General features: G+C 37.7%; 1 protein-coding gene across 1 annotated transcript in view; it reads right to left on the bottom strand.

The window, feature by feature from the left end:
* Positions 1-2,978: 2,978 nt before the first annotated feature.
* Positions 2,979-16,798, bottom strand: part of dlgap3 (discs, large homolog-associated protein 3) — a 172,380-nt gene continuing 158,560 nt past the window's right edge. The window contains exons 7-12 of the mRNA XM_084130490.1: positions 14,897-15,405; positions 14,711-14,805; positions 11,681-12,159; positions 11,436-11,527; positions 9,039-9,185; positions 2,979-8,544 (exon numbers count right to left, since the gene is read on the bottom strand). Coding sequence (XP_083986616.1) covers positions 8,260-8,544; positions 9,039-9,185; positions 11,436-11,527; positions 11,681-12,159; positions 14,711-14,805; positions 14,897-15,405 — 1,607 coding nt within the window. The 3' untranslated portion in view covers positions 2,979-8,259. The remainder of the gene's footprint in view (positions 8,545-9,038; positions 9,186-11,435; positions 11,528-11,680; positions 12,160-14,710; positions 14,806-14,896; positions 15,406-16,798) is intronic.

The raw sequence follows: 16,798 nt of genomic DNA, 5'->3' as shown, positions 1-16,798 counted from the left end.
CTGAAATCGTTATGAGCTCGTTGTGCAAAAGTACTTTGCTGTCGCAATAGGAATCATGGAGGACACCAGGTTTAATTCTTGCCTACTTCTTGAGGAAATCTTATTAAAGCCTAAATGTTTTGATAGATGTTTAAAGCTCCAGTCTGTAGTGTTTCCTCTTTGTCGCCATCTCTGTTCGAAATCTGTAATTGGGTCATTGACGAATAAGGTTTTTAGTAAAAAAAAATAGAATGGAGATATAACTATATTTGAAACCATTTTTTAGTTTACCTAGGTGTTAACAATAAGATTTTGTAGTTTGTACAATCAATTAACACTGTTTTTTGTCATTTTTTACAAGATGGACAAAATTTGTCACCAAAAAAGTCATTCGGTTTAACCATGAATATATCTAAAATTATTAATTTGCAGATAATTATTCATGAAAAAAACTGATTTGACATTGATGTTGAGATAGTATATAGTATGTACCACAGAAGAAATATTAAATAAAATTATCACTGATCTCTGATCACTGAATTATCACTGAAATGTAATCATTTATCGGACTACTCTAAACACTCCAACATATTCAAGTAAAACATTGCACAGGGAAAGGAGAAAAGGGGAAATGTAAAAAAAAAAAAAAGCCTTATCTGCTTTATATTTGTATTATTGTAGTTCCTTTAGTTATTAAAAACAATATTATTCCATTTAAATATTTACTATATTGGTTTTACCGAATGACCATGTCTGCTGCCCTTGACATTATGAATATTTAAGACAATAAACAGACACAAATAGCTTCAAAAGCACATTTTATTGTTAATATATATTAACAATATTGTTAATATAATAGGCTATTAATGTAAAAAGTACTTCAAACATTAAAACATTTTGATATCCAACATTTTGATATTGGAATGAACAAATAACTCATATCGCAAATATATTAATTAAAACATTATGGGCTCTATTTTAACGATCTGAAACGCAAGTATCAAGCGCGAAACACAAGTAACTTTGTGGGCGGGTCTCGGGCACTGTTGCTATTATACCGGCGGGATAAATGACTCTTGCGCCCGACGCAAATCTAAAATGGGTTGGTCTGAAGTAGCTTCATTACTCATAGGTGTGGTTTGGGCGTAACGTGAAATAAACCAATCAGAGCGTCATCTCACATTCTCTTTAAGAGCAGGCGCGCTTGTTCCATGGCGGATTGCTATCATAACGGCGGATTTGCCAGACGCACGCCAGGAGCGGTTCACAGCCGAGGAGACCGACGTTCTCGTCAGGGCCGTAAAACACAGAGAAGTGACAATGTATGGTGATGGGAGAAACACACCCAAATTAGCTTCGGTTAAACAGGCGTATAATAATTTGGGTAAATGTGTAAGCTAGATTTATGCCTATTTTTCACATCTTCATGGACACTACAATGATTTCCCTCGTGTGGAATATTTTTCTTTGTAATAATGTATGATTTGCAAAAATGAAAACTGCTGCTTCTGTGCAGATGAGATAAGCAAAGTGTGTGTGCGTTGTGCACACGCTACATTGATTATGGCCAAGCATGTGCCCTTAAAATAGCATCTGAATAGCATGCACAACGCGCCACTGACTTTAGACTAGGTTTTTCCTGGTCAGTGGCGGAATTGTTTTCTAAACCTGCAAAATAGCACCAGGGAACGTTTGCGCCGGAACACACCTCCTCTTTGCGCTGAACCGGCCCCGGGAGCGCAAGTTCATTTCCTAATTTACCGACGTGCGTCTGTGGAGGGAAAAGTCCGCTGTGCGCGGGTGCAAAATAGGAATGATACATGCATCGGTGTACAAAGTCAATTGCGCTGGGTGCAAGATAGGGCCCTAAAACATTAAAGCATTTAATTGGTCTTTGAACAAGTGTTTAAATTGTTAAACAATGAGCTGCTAGGCTATAAATTCATGAAAAAATGTTCGGATTTGAAGATATCCCTCTCTGTTTGGGTTGCTAGGGTGCTCTTAATGGTTGATAGGGCGTGGCTTGATAGCTTCACAATGATCCTGAGAGACTGATTGGTTGCCTGAGTAAAATGAGCCCACTTCCTTGTCTCTATGACAATGTGCTGCAAAGATATCCTTCTGGGCCTTTTATAATGGCAGTCTATGTAAACAGTTGCTAGGGTGCTCTTAATGGTCGCTAGGGTGTGGCTTAATGGCTTCATGATTATCTTGAAAGACTGATTGATTGCCTGAGTAAAATGAGCCCACCCCCTTGTCTCTATGACACAGATCATGTTCAATACAAAATCCCTATGCAATTTACCATAGTAAGATCAACATGCACAATCCAGGTTTTTTGGGCATTCCCTTCACCATAGTTTGTCTATGGGGTACTTTCAGGCACCTATATTATTGAATATAATAATATAAATAATAAAAACAAATGATACCTTTCCCTTCTTTTGGCGAGCATCTGTTCTTTTTTAACAGGATCAGCATTGATCCTTGCCCAGAAGTGATATAATTATAAATCTATAAAAAGGTCAAAATTCATTTTCCATTAATAAAATGTTGTATTTATTTATTCCAGATATGTACAAATATGACCAACATACATTGCTGTCATTCGATACAACCAGTAAGTCATTCGTTATAACCAAAATTTCGGTTTAACCGAATGACTCTTTTGGTTATAACGAATGACAAAATCTTCATTCAATGCTAACAGGCTGATATCTAGCTGCCTAGCTTGTTAGTTAGCTAGTTAGCTACCAAAAGGACAATCAAACATTTTATATTTAGTAAAAGTTTTTAAAATATTACAACATTATCCATGTTTTATAGCGGTTGTACCGAATGACCTGATATTTGGGGACATGTGTATATGAGCAAGTGAAAACATGAATTTTTCTAATAGTTAAGAGAGAGTTAATTACTTTGCTTCACAACCATGCGGTCCTTTGCAGGTGTCTGAATGATGTCACATCCTGTCACATAATATTGACCACATGACTTGATCCAAAATGGAGCCCTTTATATTGGTTACTCTGAATGACATCAATGAAAATCATTTTTCCGGACATTCTTTCTCATAACAAAGCAACGACTTCTACACATAATTTTAATACCATTTTGCACTATGTTGATACATAATGTTATAAAATCATGCCAGAATAAAAAATATAAAAATGTATTAAATTTTACGATATTTTAATCACAAATGAAATTGCTGTATTGGCCTTCGGACAGTTAAACCGAATGACCTTTTGACACTTCAAAATCTTTAAAATACCTTTATATGTAGTAAAATATAATTAAAACCTTTTGGATTCAGTAAAAGAGATCAAGTTGTACTACCTTACATACTTTGGATGTTATATTTGTTTTTTTATTATTATTAAGGCCTTTGGACAAAAAAAAGACCCGTCACGTCATTGACCCAATTGCAGTTATTCAAGGAATATTATCCTTGTTTTCGCATGGGCTGGTTGCAGTCTCTTTTTTCAGTAGCCACTCCGAAGTGTGAACGAAGTCTTTCGCGTTTTACAACGGGTGAAACGCCAGTTGTCACTTGTGATTGTCGTTTGAACTTTTCTGGATCCGCCATCAAATTGATACGTTTAATTATATCAAGTGCTGTGAGAAAAGGCTATAAATCTCCACCTCCAACATCCTCACACACAATATAACCTACTAGCCGAGACACCTTCTTTATGTGTACAGATGTGACGTAATGACGCAAAGACATGCTCAAATTTCCTGCGTAAATCCACCAGTACCACTGGAATTAAAATCATTATTGCAAGCTTACCATTTTGAATCGAAGGCAAGCAGATAGTTTTGAACACTGGTTATGTACTTGCTCAAAAATTAATTTTGGATAATTTTTAACCCAAAAAAGTTACGGAATGCAGCTTTAATTTAGAATAAAATGTAGCTTCCCATTCATCGATAACATTTTTGCGGTGTATAAAACATAAGCTTCAAATATCGATGTAGCTGGGGAAAAAACAACAACTAATAAAGATTACTATTGTCACAGAAGCAATATGCCCTCCACCATGTTTAACGCTTATGGCACGGCAACGGCAACTCAAAATTATTTCCGAGTTTCCCTGTAGTAAATATGACTTGAGAGAGCATTTTATCCAATTTCCGACTAGGAAACTCAATATTACGATAGTTCCGATAGCACGTGAAGGCAGAAAAGCAGACGAATGCTAACTGCATAATAATATTGTCAGTTATTGGTGTGGGAGCTAATATCGTGGCTGGCGAATGGGCCTAAACAGAGACTTCTTCTAACATGAGTATACGTTTTAAACAGATTTTTCAAAAGGTTTAACATCTAAGTACTGAAGTTCGTGTGAAATATGAACTCATCTTAAGTGAAGGCAAACATATCAGGAAAATAACAGAACACTAACTGGACAGCAGTCATTTTACCTTGCTAAAATAGCTTTATAATAATTTTTAGAAAATGTTTACAACCGTTTACAATATTACATTCTGTTTAGGTTTACCACATCACAGTGTGCCATCTCTCTGATTTAATCCTAGACATTGAGCTGTACATCAGTGGCGAGAAAACAAAGACTAAACATGATCCATGAATTTTTCAGCTGTGCCATTATTCATCATAAGGCACCCCCTCAACCCTTTCGTTTCAACAAACCAGTAAAAGATTTAGATTTATTTCAAATCTGGAAATAATATATTGAAAAAGGTGAAGTGGCAGTAAGCTATTGCAGTTTGGTAAATGATGTAAAAAGCATAGATACAAAATCAACTTATTTTATCTTGGCACTGTATAAAAAAAAAGAAGAAAACAAGCAAAAAAAATAATACAACAACCGTAAATAATGATATTGTTAATAATACAATTTTCCACAATGTTCTGTTATGAGTAACTCAATGAACACTTGAAACAGAACAGAATTGTTTTGCTACATCATAAACTGCCCAAATATTCTTCATCTTTTTTTCCATTATGAGAGGCGAAGTTAGTCTTCAGATCTGTATGTTCATTTGACGATTGCCGTCATGTGATATCTTGCACACAAATGCTAGAGGAGATGGGCCTAATATTAGCTGTTATTTTTCAATTGATCCCGTCTCGTCTATTTTCTACATTAGCAGCGATTACGAACAAAAGAATAAAATCTAAATCGGGTGGCTCTTTACACGTGAACACCCCGGAGAATACAGAATAGATTTTCTCATAGTCATAACTGCAATAACATTTTTCTTCATTAAATATGAAATTATCAATAATACCAGTAATCATCATAACAATCCATTGAATATTAATAACAACAACTTCAATTGCAACAGATATATTTACTGTACATAATACAACAGAACTGAGAAGGTATTTGTAATTACACAGTAATTGTTTGTAAGTCTATGACCCATGTAATTTCCAGTGATCAGTAATGTGGTATAGAATCCAACGTAACGTCTACGTCACACTGCTACAAGCTCCTCTGTGCTACGAAGAAATATTCATCACTTACTCTAGCTAAATCTGGTTACGGCACATACAGAGGCTTCGCCAACACTTTCGAGACTCGTTTTTCAGTTTAAAGTAGCAATGGCAGAGTTTCAGCCATCCATTCTGACCTATTAAGAGACACCAGGTGTCTCAAGAACCGACAATCAACATACCGATCGATCGGGTCATGTGTTGACATGGGAAGCTTTACATGATGCAGCAAGAGACACAGTTATTAATATTGTATTTGATTAGGTTCCATCAATCCAGTTACATTGGAAAATGTTGGTTAGAATAGAAAGGCCATCAAAATAGTCTTTCTGAGCAGTCCATTTGAGCCTAAAAAGGCAAGCGACTTGGCGGGGAGGGGGGAAAGTGTGGTCAGTCAGTCTTGCTTGAAATTAAGTTTCGTTGGTATATCAAAAACAAATGGCCCTGATAAGAGATCATCCTATTTCTCGCACTGGAAACCCCAACGGCGTGTCAAACATAGTCTTTCAGTGTTTTGAGAAGGCAGGAAGTCCTTCACAGTGGAAGAGGAAATCTGTTGTGCTTTTCTATCGCATAGACTCGCTGTTTCAAAAAAAAAAAAAAAAAAAAAAACGTGTAAATTGACTGTAAAAACAACCATTTTGAAGTTTAAAAATATATATGTCAAATAAATAAATAAATAAATAAATAATAAAAAGGAGATGATTGGCAACAGTAAATAAAAAAATAAAAAAAACATACTGCAAATGTCTGACATAACTGTCAGACTAATAAATGAGATGAGATTAAGATACAGAAATGTGTATGTAGTTATTGTAAATAAATAGATAGATAAATACTCCTGTCTTTTTCCAGACAGAGGATACAGATCTACAGTTTTGATAGAAGAGTTCTTTTTTTTTTTCATGGATTAATAAAAGCATGCAGGTTACATAAACATCCAGTGTGAGGTGGTTATTAGCTGGATGAGGTGTAACAAATCAAATTATTATAGCAATACATATTGAGTGAGTTATATATTTTGTATTGAATATAATACTGAATAGTTAGATTAAAAAAGCCACACTATGCTGTTAGGCACGTGTAGATAGTCAAGACAGAAAACAGATTATATTTTTCGCCCGTGGACAACATGGCAAGTGGCTGTCAAACGTCTGCTCTTTTGTCAAAAGTCTTTAACCAGTTCATTTCAAGATCGACAAAAGAAATAAGAGGAAAGCAACCCGATTCTGTCTAAAGTCTTCTATAAAGTCCACGGAGCATTTTTTTTTTTTTTTTTTTTTACATATTTGAACATCACTTTTGACAACATATGTTCATCTGCTAATCTAAAAATTTACTTTATAAAATATACATCTCCCAATAAAATATTTTCCATCTTATTCCATGGTTAAACATACCAAAAACAAACAAATGTTCATGCAATCAACATTTTTTCCTTTTCTCAAAAAACCCCCAAAACAAAACAAGTATGATAATGAGTTTGCAAGAATGATTGTGCAATCTGGTTTCCAGGTTGCTTTCATCCAAATTAAAAGTTGAATGCACACAATCCATTCTTCCTATCACATTATATTTTCATTAATGTTTCCTTTCTTTCATAAACACAAAACTTCACCACTTAAACTAACACAGCATTTTTTTTTTTAAAGTGGACACAGGCTTTTATTTCTAAAATAATCTAAAGTGTATTATATATTTAGTTTGAGCCTCAGACAAAATTAAAGAGGGAAATGACAATAAGATAATTATAAAAATAATAATAACTACATGAAAGAAGCTGTGGGCCAGACCACTAGACAATGGAACTGAAACTAATTAATCCCCCCCTCCCCCGAAAAAGAAAAAAAAAAAGAAAAAAAAAAGAATAAAATTAAAGCACTCAGGCAAAATGTAGAAGCTACATTGATTTCACGTCTTTCATCTGTTACAAAAAAAGGCAGAGGGGTGAAATGAACAAGATGCTTGCTTCCCTTTCCCTCTGAATGATAATTTTTCAGTGTGCAGGTCAAGTGTGAAATTAAGGATTGTCTTCTGCACCCCTCGGACAACCGCTGCTGTTTTTGAAGAGTCTTATGATGTAGACCATCCTGTTTCAGGAAGCGTGGCTGTTGCCTCAGAGCCTGAATGGTTTTGTTGTGTGTGTTTTTGTTTTTTTCCCCTTGCAAAGTGATATTGCACTATACAGGAGACAAATCCCTGTGACAGTTTGATAACTGGCTTTTAAAAAAAGGCATTTATCTTTACTGCAAACGTTGTTGAGTTTTACTACTGCGCTGCTAAGACATTCAGTTTCAGGCCCAAATTTACATCAGGGTGCATTGCTCTACTCTGGCCACAAGAGTGCGCTAGTGTCACAGTGAAAGGGGCTACGTCCGCCGCACTGTGGAATCAATTAACAAACACATACACTGCCAAGATTATATCAAAACAATGTCTATTATTTAAAATTACAAGATAAGATCCTTTTAATATGTGATATTGCACCCGTATGTGTTGCCGTGGTTCATTAAAACAGTCCTTAAATTTGTGTATATTTTGTGGACTTACAAAAGTCTCAATCATGTAACACTTGGTTGTGCTGGTTGAGCCCTTTTTTGTGAGAATAATAACACTTGCTCAACAACAAAAAAATAAAATAAAACGTGTAAGCTCACATCCAAACACCAGCAGCATACTGGTAGGCCATCTGTAGTTATCTATCACGCTAAAGTGAGTAATTGGACTCGCTCTCTGGCCGATTTGTAACATGGACGTCTGTGCAGAGGGCCAGAGAAGAGCCGTGGTGGTTGTTTACGGGGTGTCTGACTGATTCAGAGTCTCGTCTGAGCCTCTGTGATGTAGATCTCGATGCTGTCAGCGCTCTCCGTGGCAGAATTCTGGCGGAATGAAGCGGAGCGTTTGGTCTGGAGCAGCCTGCGCCGCGTCTCCAGCTTCTGCCGTTCGCCCAGGTCCAGCGATTTCTCCCGTTCTGGGACGCTACGTCCACGCGAGACCACCAGCATGCCCCCAGCCTCGGCTGTGCTGTCGGCCCTCAGGCTGCCCGTTACGCCACCGATTGGCTTCTTTGGTAATGGAGGTGGAACCTTCTTGTCCTCCTGAGAGGAAGAGCGGGGGAGTGGCGTGACAGCATGGATGACCAATGCAGGGATGGACGGGAACGCAGGGAAGGACACCGAAAACGCACACGTACAAGCAGAGAGGATGGAGACCAGGACATATACGGAGAAGAGACGGCACCATGGAGTTGCAACATAAGAATGATTTTGGATTAGTTTTTTTAGGATGAGCATGAAATTGTGGAAGCAGCAGACAGTAAAAAGAAAGAAAACAGAGATATTAGTTACATATTTGTTAGGCTTTAATATCTCAAAGCAAATGAGCAGGTCTTTAGGCAGTAAATCAGCTGTTATTCCAGAACATGCATGTCTTTTTTCCCCCCTCTAGTTTAGTTCCACTTCTTGCTGAGGTGTTTGTGTGATGGCAGAGAGTTGCTGGGACCCAGCACACGAGCGGTTCTCCTGCCCGCTGCTGTTTTGGCACCGGAGTGGAGCTGTGCAGTGACTGGAGCAGAGCGGATCTCCACTCTCACCTTCTTCTCAGGAGGCAACCGCCAGCCCGAGTCCTTCAGCCGCTGGAGGTCCTGAAACTTCACTCTCACGTCCTCGATGGCTAGCTGGAGGAGGTCCCAGTAACCTGCCAGATCCTGAGTGGTGGGCTGAGGGTATGATGAAGGATCCTATGAGAAGAGTGGGGGATATTATCGAGTGCCGCAGGGATGACATATTTTCGTAGGCCAAAATACAGGAATGATCTAGTATTTTTGCACTTACAGTTCCATCATCCTGAAGTCAAAGTTTTTGGAATGAGTTTTTGTTAAATGCCTCAAGATATTTTCACATTTTACTCATGTGTGCATAAAATGCATAACTTCTATCCCCGTGTGATTTTACTTGTTTTGAAAATGGCTGTCGCTGAGAAGTGGCTAAATGGGACTACAGAGTTTGTCACGGACATTAAATGCCATCACACCGAACAGGGGTGTGCTTCCAGTACAACAACGTAACTCGCTGCTTAACTCCCATAGTACGATGCATCGTTGAAGAAATCAACTAGCTAGTCACAATTGTTTCCCGAAACCATATTGCCGCAAATTGGTCGTTCAACCACGTTGGTATATGATGTCACACACGTGGTGGAGTAATAACTTCTTTTAATGAATCTGATTGAGATCGAATTAATGTAAGATGTTTTGCTCTAGATTTCGGACATGGCATCTGCGGACTATTTCTCAATTTTCTCAGTTATTTTACATTATTTCCAGATTCAATCAGGCTCGTTCTTTCTTACTACAGCACGTACGCACATGCGCACTCTTCAAAAACGATACTTTAAATCTCTTGACAAACTAAAGACTTAATTGACATTTGTATGTATTCTAAATAAAAGATATAGATTGTTCTGAATGTCAGCTTGCTTATTTTGCTCAAGATAAGGATTTAGAGTCCACATGTCATGCAACTAAGAATGTTCGTTGGAACGATGGTTTCGGGAAACACCGGCTCTATGCTGATAATGGCAGCATAGTTGGCTAACGATGCTTTCGGGAAACGCACCCCAGGAAAACTCATCTATTCAAAAGTCCGCTTTCACAGCCTAGTTGTGTTTATAATCGAGCTCTTGCAAACTATTCTAACGCAAACAAAGGCTTATTGATGGTGACAGTAGCCATGTTTCAATCCAAAGTTGCGAATTTAACTAAAATGGAATATCGCATACAAATTAAAGCAGCGTTAAATGAACAAAATAGTCACTTCCTGGGACATTGGCGCCAAATATCTGTAATAAAAATGGAAGTTTCTGCAACTGGGGAAGTCACTGTGGCTCTTTTTTCCTCCTATATTATAAATGACTTGCATCTCAGAGCATGCAGACGAAACGCAATAAACACTGTAATGTTATCTTGCGTTCAGATGCCTGGTTTTTGGGAACTCAATCGTGTAAGACACCTCTGGGAGGGAATTAAACCAAATCATTCTGATGACAGACTTCCGACAGATTTCAGAAGGATCAAACCAACATTTGAGATGCTGTGCAATGAAATTAGTCCACTGGTTAGTCCAGTTATCCAATCATATCCACTGTTGGAAAAAAATAGTTTTTTGTTGCGCTTCGAGGGATTTATTCGGTAAACGTGTTTTCATTGTAGTTTATGCACGTGTTCTTATTGGATAAAAAAATGTATGGTCATCTTGCCGTTGTTTTTTATTTTATTTTATGCAACATCCGAAAATGTGCATAAAAATAGGTGGATGGAAATGTAACTATTAAAATCATGCAAATGTGGTTTAGTTATAGCCTACACATTTACTTCAGCTGATTATATTTAGACTTCAAAATTTGTAAAAACCTGTGTTCATTTTTGAACTTTTGTTTGGTCACAGATCTTATTTTCAGCAATAATCTAAAGGCCAATGGAAAAATCCTATTGGGTTTTTGTTGAGGGAACAAGGCTGATGCTAACTTCTGGGTTGGCCTAGTAAAATACGTCATCACTGCAGTGCTTTATTTAGAAATCACACAGAAAGAGATATTATAAATAACTTCCATTGAGTGTATAGCCATTAGTGTTGAGAGGTCTGATTCATTTTCTTAAATCACTTCCTCATTTTGGTGAATCAGTTCATTTAAACAGTTCAGTTCAAACAGATTACTAAAATCATTACTAAAATGTAATTTTTACAAAACAACTGTAAAAGGCTACAGTAAAAACTTGTTAACAGCAAGATTCCTTAACTGTAACTGTACATAGTTAAACATTATATGCCTTTATACTGTAAAATAATGCCAAATTACGATGATCTCTTTTTGTTTTACCACCTGTATTACTGTGGTGGCTATTTTAAAATAAAAACATAAGATAAAGATAAAAGGTAAGTAAGGACGTCCTCCCTTTTATCCACAACAGAAAGAGTTACAAAACACTCACCACACTCTGTTGGCACATCCTAAAGAACTGCTGGACTCTTTGTGACATGAGCATCTGAGCACTGCCGACAGCTCCTCTGATGAGTTCCAACACTGAACCACAAAACAAACCAATCAGAGCGGGGGAAAAAAAACAGCATTTAAACAGAAATAACTGTGGGAAAAACACAACATATTCAAGATGAGTGTTTTGGGGCTTTTAGTCAATGTCTGCTCCAACCATCTCTTCTGTTATTCCTCACTCACCGTCTTCCGGCAGTTCATTCGTCTCTGCCTCTCTCTCCATGTTCTGGCACCATCCCTCCATCCTCTCTACCTCTGTCTGCAGGAGCCGGAGGAAGAACTCTCCATCCCGTAAGCAGGGTGAGGCTCGGCCCGAATCTGGGAGGCTCCGTGGGCCCTCGCTCCAACCTCCCACTCCGCGCTCGGGGGCCAGAGGCAGAGGGGAGTGAGAGCGGGGCAGGGCCCTCAGTTCTGGAGGGCCGGGCTCGGTGGTGTAACCGCTGTGGTAATCCTCACGGTAGGCCCACTGGCCCTGTGTGTGCACTGTGCGGTACTCTGCAAACTGACCGGCTGATTCCGGTTCAGACGAGTGCCGCTGGAATGAGCAGCCAAACTGCAGGCCCTTGTCTTGAGTGGGGACGGTCAGCCCACCAAAACCCTCTGTCTCAAGATCAGCCTGGACACTCGCTGTCACACTGTTGGAGCGTTTGAAACGGGCTCGCCTGGAGCAAACAAAAGGACAATTAAACTCAAATGTAGTGGTAGACCGATAGTTACTGATATAGTGATAATATTTACTGGATTTATGGCACATTCATTACCACAAAAGTAATTTCAACTTAAACAAACCAAGAAATGAAGTTACAGTGAGACACTTACAATGGAAGTATATGGGGCCAATTTATGAATGTATCTGTGTATTATCTGAGCTTTAAAAATCATAATTTTAGGGTTTATGGCGTTGCATTGTCATAGCAACAAAGTTGCAAAATTGGATGCAACTTTGCAGAGAAAAGGTTAGTAAGCAATTTAGCACACTAAAATCATATTAACACTCATATTGTTTACATCTTGCGGCTATACTATTGAAAGCATTTTAATGTTTACAGATTTCCCCCGATCACTTCCATTGTAAGTGCTGCAAATGTAACAGAGACTGTAACAACCATAACTATAACTTTTTTTTTTAGGAAAATTAACGACACTTGGAAATTATGTTTTGTGCAAATCAACATTATGCCAAATATTCTGTTGATTGAGCTTTAACTAATTAAACCTAAACCACGCCTTTAATAAATGCCAAAAATAGCTTACATGAAATATGACCCCAATGACTTCAAACAATAGAGTTTCTGCTAAATCAAGAAAGAGGCTGACAATGGTAATTAATGATCAAAAGGCACAAAGCTAATTCATGGATGAGTGACAATGACATCATTTCACAGGTTTTGCAGTGTTGCGTAATGGCTGCCTAATTATACCCTCTCACCTCACTCCGTGTTCCTAGCACGTACACCCACTGTGTGTGCGTTTGCTTGCGTGCGTGTGTGTGAACCTTGCACCTGCACCTCTTGCTCATCTAACACTGTTACTGACACATTCACACTCCCCACCTCAGAAATAAACCAACCACCCCTAACAACTTTTTCACAAATTTGGAGAATGAAGGGAAATATAAGAGAGATATTTAAAGAGCCCATAAAAGCTTTTAGTCTATGTCTGTAGCTTTTAGTACATGTCTGTTAGATTTGAACTAATCTATAAGCTAGTGCACTGGTTCTCAACTGCTTAGATTTCACATTGGACATCAAGTAGGGACCCAACACAAAGATGTTCTTAAAATCAAACACTGAAATATATCAATGTTATCTTAAACTGCAGAGTCCCAACAGCATGCAAATGCTTTGGTTTCCAAACATCTTGACAAAATTTAAAACATTTCATATATATATATATATATATATATATATATATATATATGAAGAGTTCAGATGCAAAAGCCTCTAAGTGCCATCTGAAATTTTCTTCTAGAATGACCATTTTTATAAAGCTCGTATATTTAAGTTCAGTAATTTCACTTAAATGACAATTAATAGGTAATTTGCATTGACATTTAAGTGAAATTATTCAACTTAAATATACGAGCTTGATAAAAATGATCATTCTATAAGAAAATTTCAGATGGCACTTAGAGGCTTTTGCATCTGAACTCTTCATATATATATATATATATATATATATATATATAATTCAATGATTTTGTGTCCGCTCGCAAAAGTTTTGCGTTCCCCCAAGAAACTTTGCGTTCACTCGCAAAACCGAGAATGTAAATGTAAAATGGGGGGAATGTAAAATTCCATTGCCAAATGATGAGATCTTTAACAATAATATGTAAAGTAAAAATTTCTTGAAAAAGTTGCATTTAATCAGATTTTTTAATGACTTTTCTTTGTGAATGAGTCATAAATACAATCAAATAATTGGCCTGAAGTATATATTAAACAATACTATATTTGTTACTATATAGCATTTATTAATATTATAAAATGTTACTGACCAATCCCATAATCTTTAACTACATGTTGTCATATGAACAACCAGTCAGTAACTGCTATGATTAGTCATGTGTCGTTTTGATTCACTGAAAAAGAACACCATTTGAGCGCTGGTATTTTATTTACTTATTTATTATTCATAAATAAAAAAAAAAATAAAAAAATTTTTTGGAGCCATGGTGTGCCAACTTTTTTTCCTTTTTTATTAATTTCCTTGTTGAGCACCCAATTTGAGCAACACATTGCTTTGCTTTAGATGTGCGTGCTTTGGATCTGATTTTATTTATAAATGGAACAATTCCTGACATTCCTGAAAAAGTAATCAGCTTCCAACCCTATTTATCATTATCTATTTATCATTAAATTTAAGACATTTAATATACATAGTTAAAAATGGACTGTCTTGCTCTTTCGGGAAAGATTAACAGTGTGACTCATATTGAACTCAAGAGCGTTAAAAAATAATTAAATGCTGTCTAGAATGAGAAATGTCCTTCCCACTAATACCACCTGCCACCAACCAGCAGTAGCAAGTAGCAGCTCATGATTCATGTAAACGAAAGACATTTTGGCTGTTTAAAATAAGTGAGGAACCCTTCAATACTCCTTTAATTGCAAATACATAAACGCAGGAAAGATAACTGTGCTACTGAATTGCATTTGTTATGGAAAATGTTACGGGATCTTTATACATCGAGAATAATGAAGCTTGATCTACCTCTTGTCATCCTCCACCTGAACCCCTATGGAGTGCACTTCTCTCAGCGCTTTGCCTTCAGGGTCTGAGTCAGACAATGTCTCTGAGCTGTCCACCTGGAAAACACACAGAGAGACATTTAACAAAAATGTTGCACATGAGAGAGAGATCAGCCTGTATCCCTCATGGGATAGTCCCCTCTTATACCTGCACTGCGATAGAGGGTCTCCACTTCCTGCCTCGTCCTTCCTGTTTGAACTCCTCTCCTCCAGTCAGAGCTTTAGCTAGGGACATACTGTTCTGGGGCAGAGAGGCCGATTTTCCCAGGCTGCCTCCAACCCGGTCCCTGGATCCCCTGGGCCCCTCCAGTAGGTTGTCGGCCGAGCTGCTGTGTTTGGGTTTCATTGGACCAGGTCCACCGGGGTAGGCGATGCTCTGAAGGGCCCTGCCATTCAGACTCTCTGCAGAGTTGCTGCTCTGTCGGACCCGCGTCGTGCTCCCTCCGAGGTAATGCCCACCTCTTGAGGTACGGCCCCCGCTGCTCCCCGTCAGGTCCACTGAGTTGCTGTGCTGTCTGGGCCGGACCAGAACGGGCTGTCCTGTACTCTGGAAGTAAGCGTCCTGAGTAGACTCAGTGCTGCTTTGAGCGGTCACGGAGATCATTGGCTTGGACATGCGAGGGGGAAGAGGAGGGGGTCCTTTCCTGTACGGGAACACTAGACCGACAAAGACAGAAAGGATTTGATGAGACTTGTATTTATATATATTAATCATTTGAAAAATGAAGGGCTGTTCACTCAAAACAATCCCCACAGAAAGAATAAAACACACTTTCTTTGAGTTAACTCTCCGCCGAGGATGCAAAGACTTACAAAAGTACAATACCCGCAAAAGTCCTCAAGTACTAGGCCCATTTTTCTAGCTGAGACAAAACATGGACACACAAACTTGTAGCATCTTTATAGAAACACAATGTTCAAAATTTCATCCTCTGAGTTTCGTTTGACCATAACGCAAAATAAAAAAGCTTCTGCATCTAAAAGCCTGATCTCCTTAGTATCCTTAGAAATGTTTGCATAAAGTTTATAAAAACATTTCTACACATTTCGATATGTGCTGAAATGTACAATATGGACTAAAACATACAAAATTCGTCTAATTCATCTAAAAACGTACAAATATTTGCAAATTATTTTATATTTACATCATGAATTTCTATTTGTGTAGTTTTATTATTTTACCATTGTATAGATATTTTGAATCTTTTGATTATAAAAACTCTAATTGGCAGATAAATATACAGTGACAATGAAACACCCAGAGCTATCATATAGCTTCTGAAGACTGAGAACTGTAAATTGTAAAAGCATTACAATTTACAGAATAGAGAATTGTGAGAATGCATACAGAAGCAAATATAGTTTTGTTGTATATACTGTAGATGACAGAATCATGTAGAAATGTACATAAATACATTACAGCTAAAAAATAACCCAATCAAAAGTCATTCAAAAGCTTTAGACACATCCTCATGGCTTAAGTAACATCAACTCGCTCATACACACACACACACACACACACACACACACACTAGCTCTTGACAGCAGATACATGAAATTCAGTGGGACACACTCAGAGATTAAAAGGAGTTTTAAAAAAGCATGCCTAAGCCGTCCTTCCATCTCTCTTGTCCTTTCCTCATCCCTCTCTCTTAAAAACACTCACACTCTGGTGTGTGTCATGAGTGTTGCCTTGGGAAACTGCAGATGGATGCTTTTGACACTTCACAAGGGCTTTAATAAATCTCCTGTGAGAGTCTACTCTAAACGAGAGAATAAGGGACAATGAAAAAAGATGGAAAGTCATCCAAATAATAGAGAGAATAAAATGTCATTGCAATTACGACCATGCAGCGTTAATTTTTACAGAGATTTTGGCTTTTGGCTTTTGTCACATTCATTAATTTCAGTATTTCATTGACGAGAATAACACTGCCACCATAATCTTGACTACAACCCAAGGGATAGTCAAGGAAACAGACGATCTCAAGGGAGTTTGAGCATTTTACAGTGTTTACCATGTAACATTTGTTTACAGTCTTGATATACT

The sequence above is a fragment of the Abramis brama genome (assembly GCF_963993115.1).
Source record: "Abramis brama genome assembly, chromosome: 12".
NCBI lineage: Eukaryota > Metazoa > Chordata > Actinopteri > Cypriniformes > Leuciscidae > Abramis > Abramis brama.
This window is presented reverse-complemented; position numbering and strand designations above follow the sequence as displayed.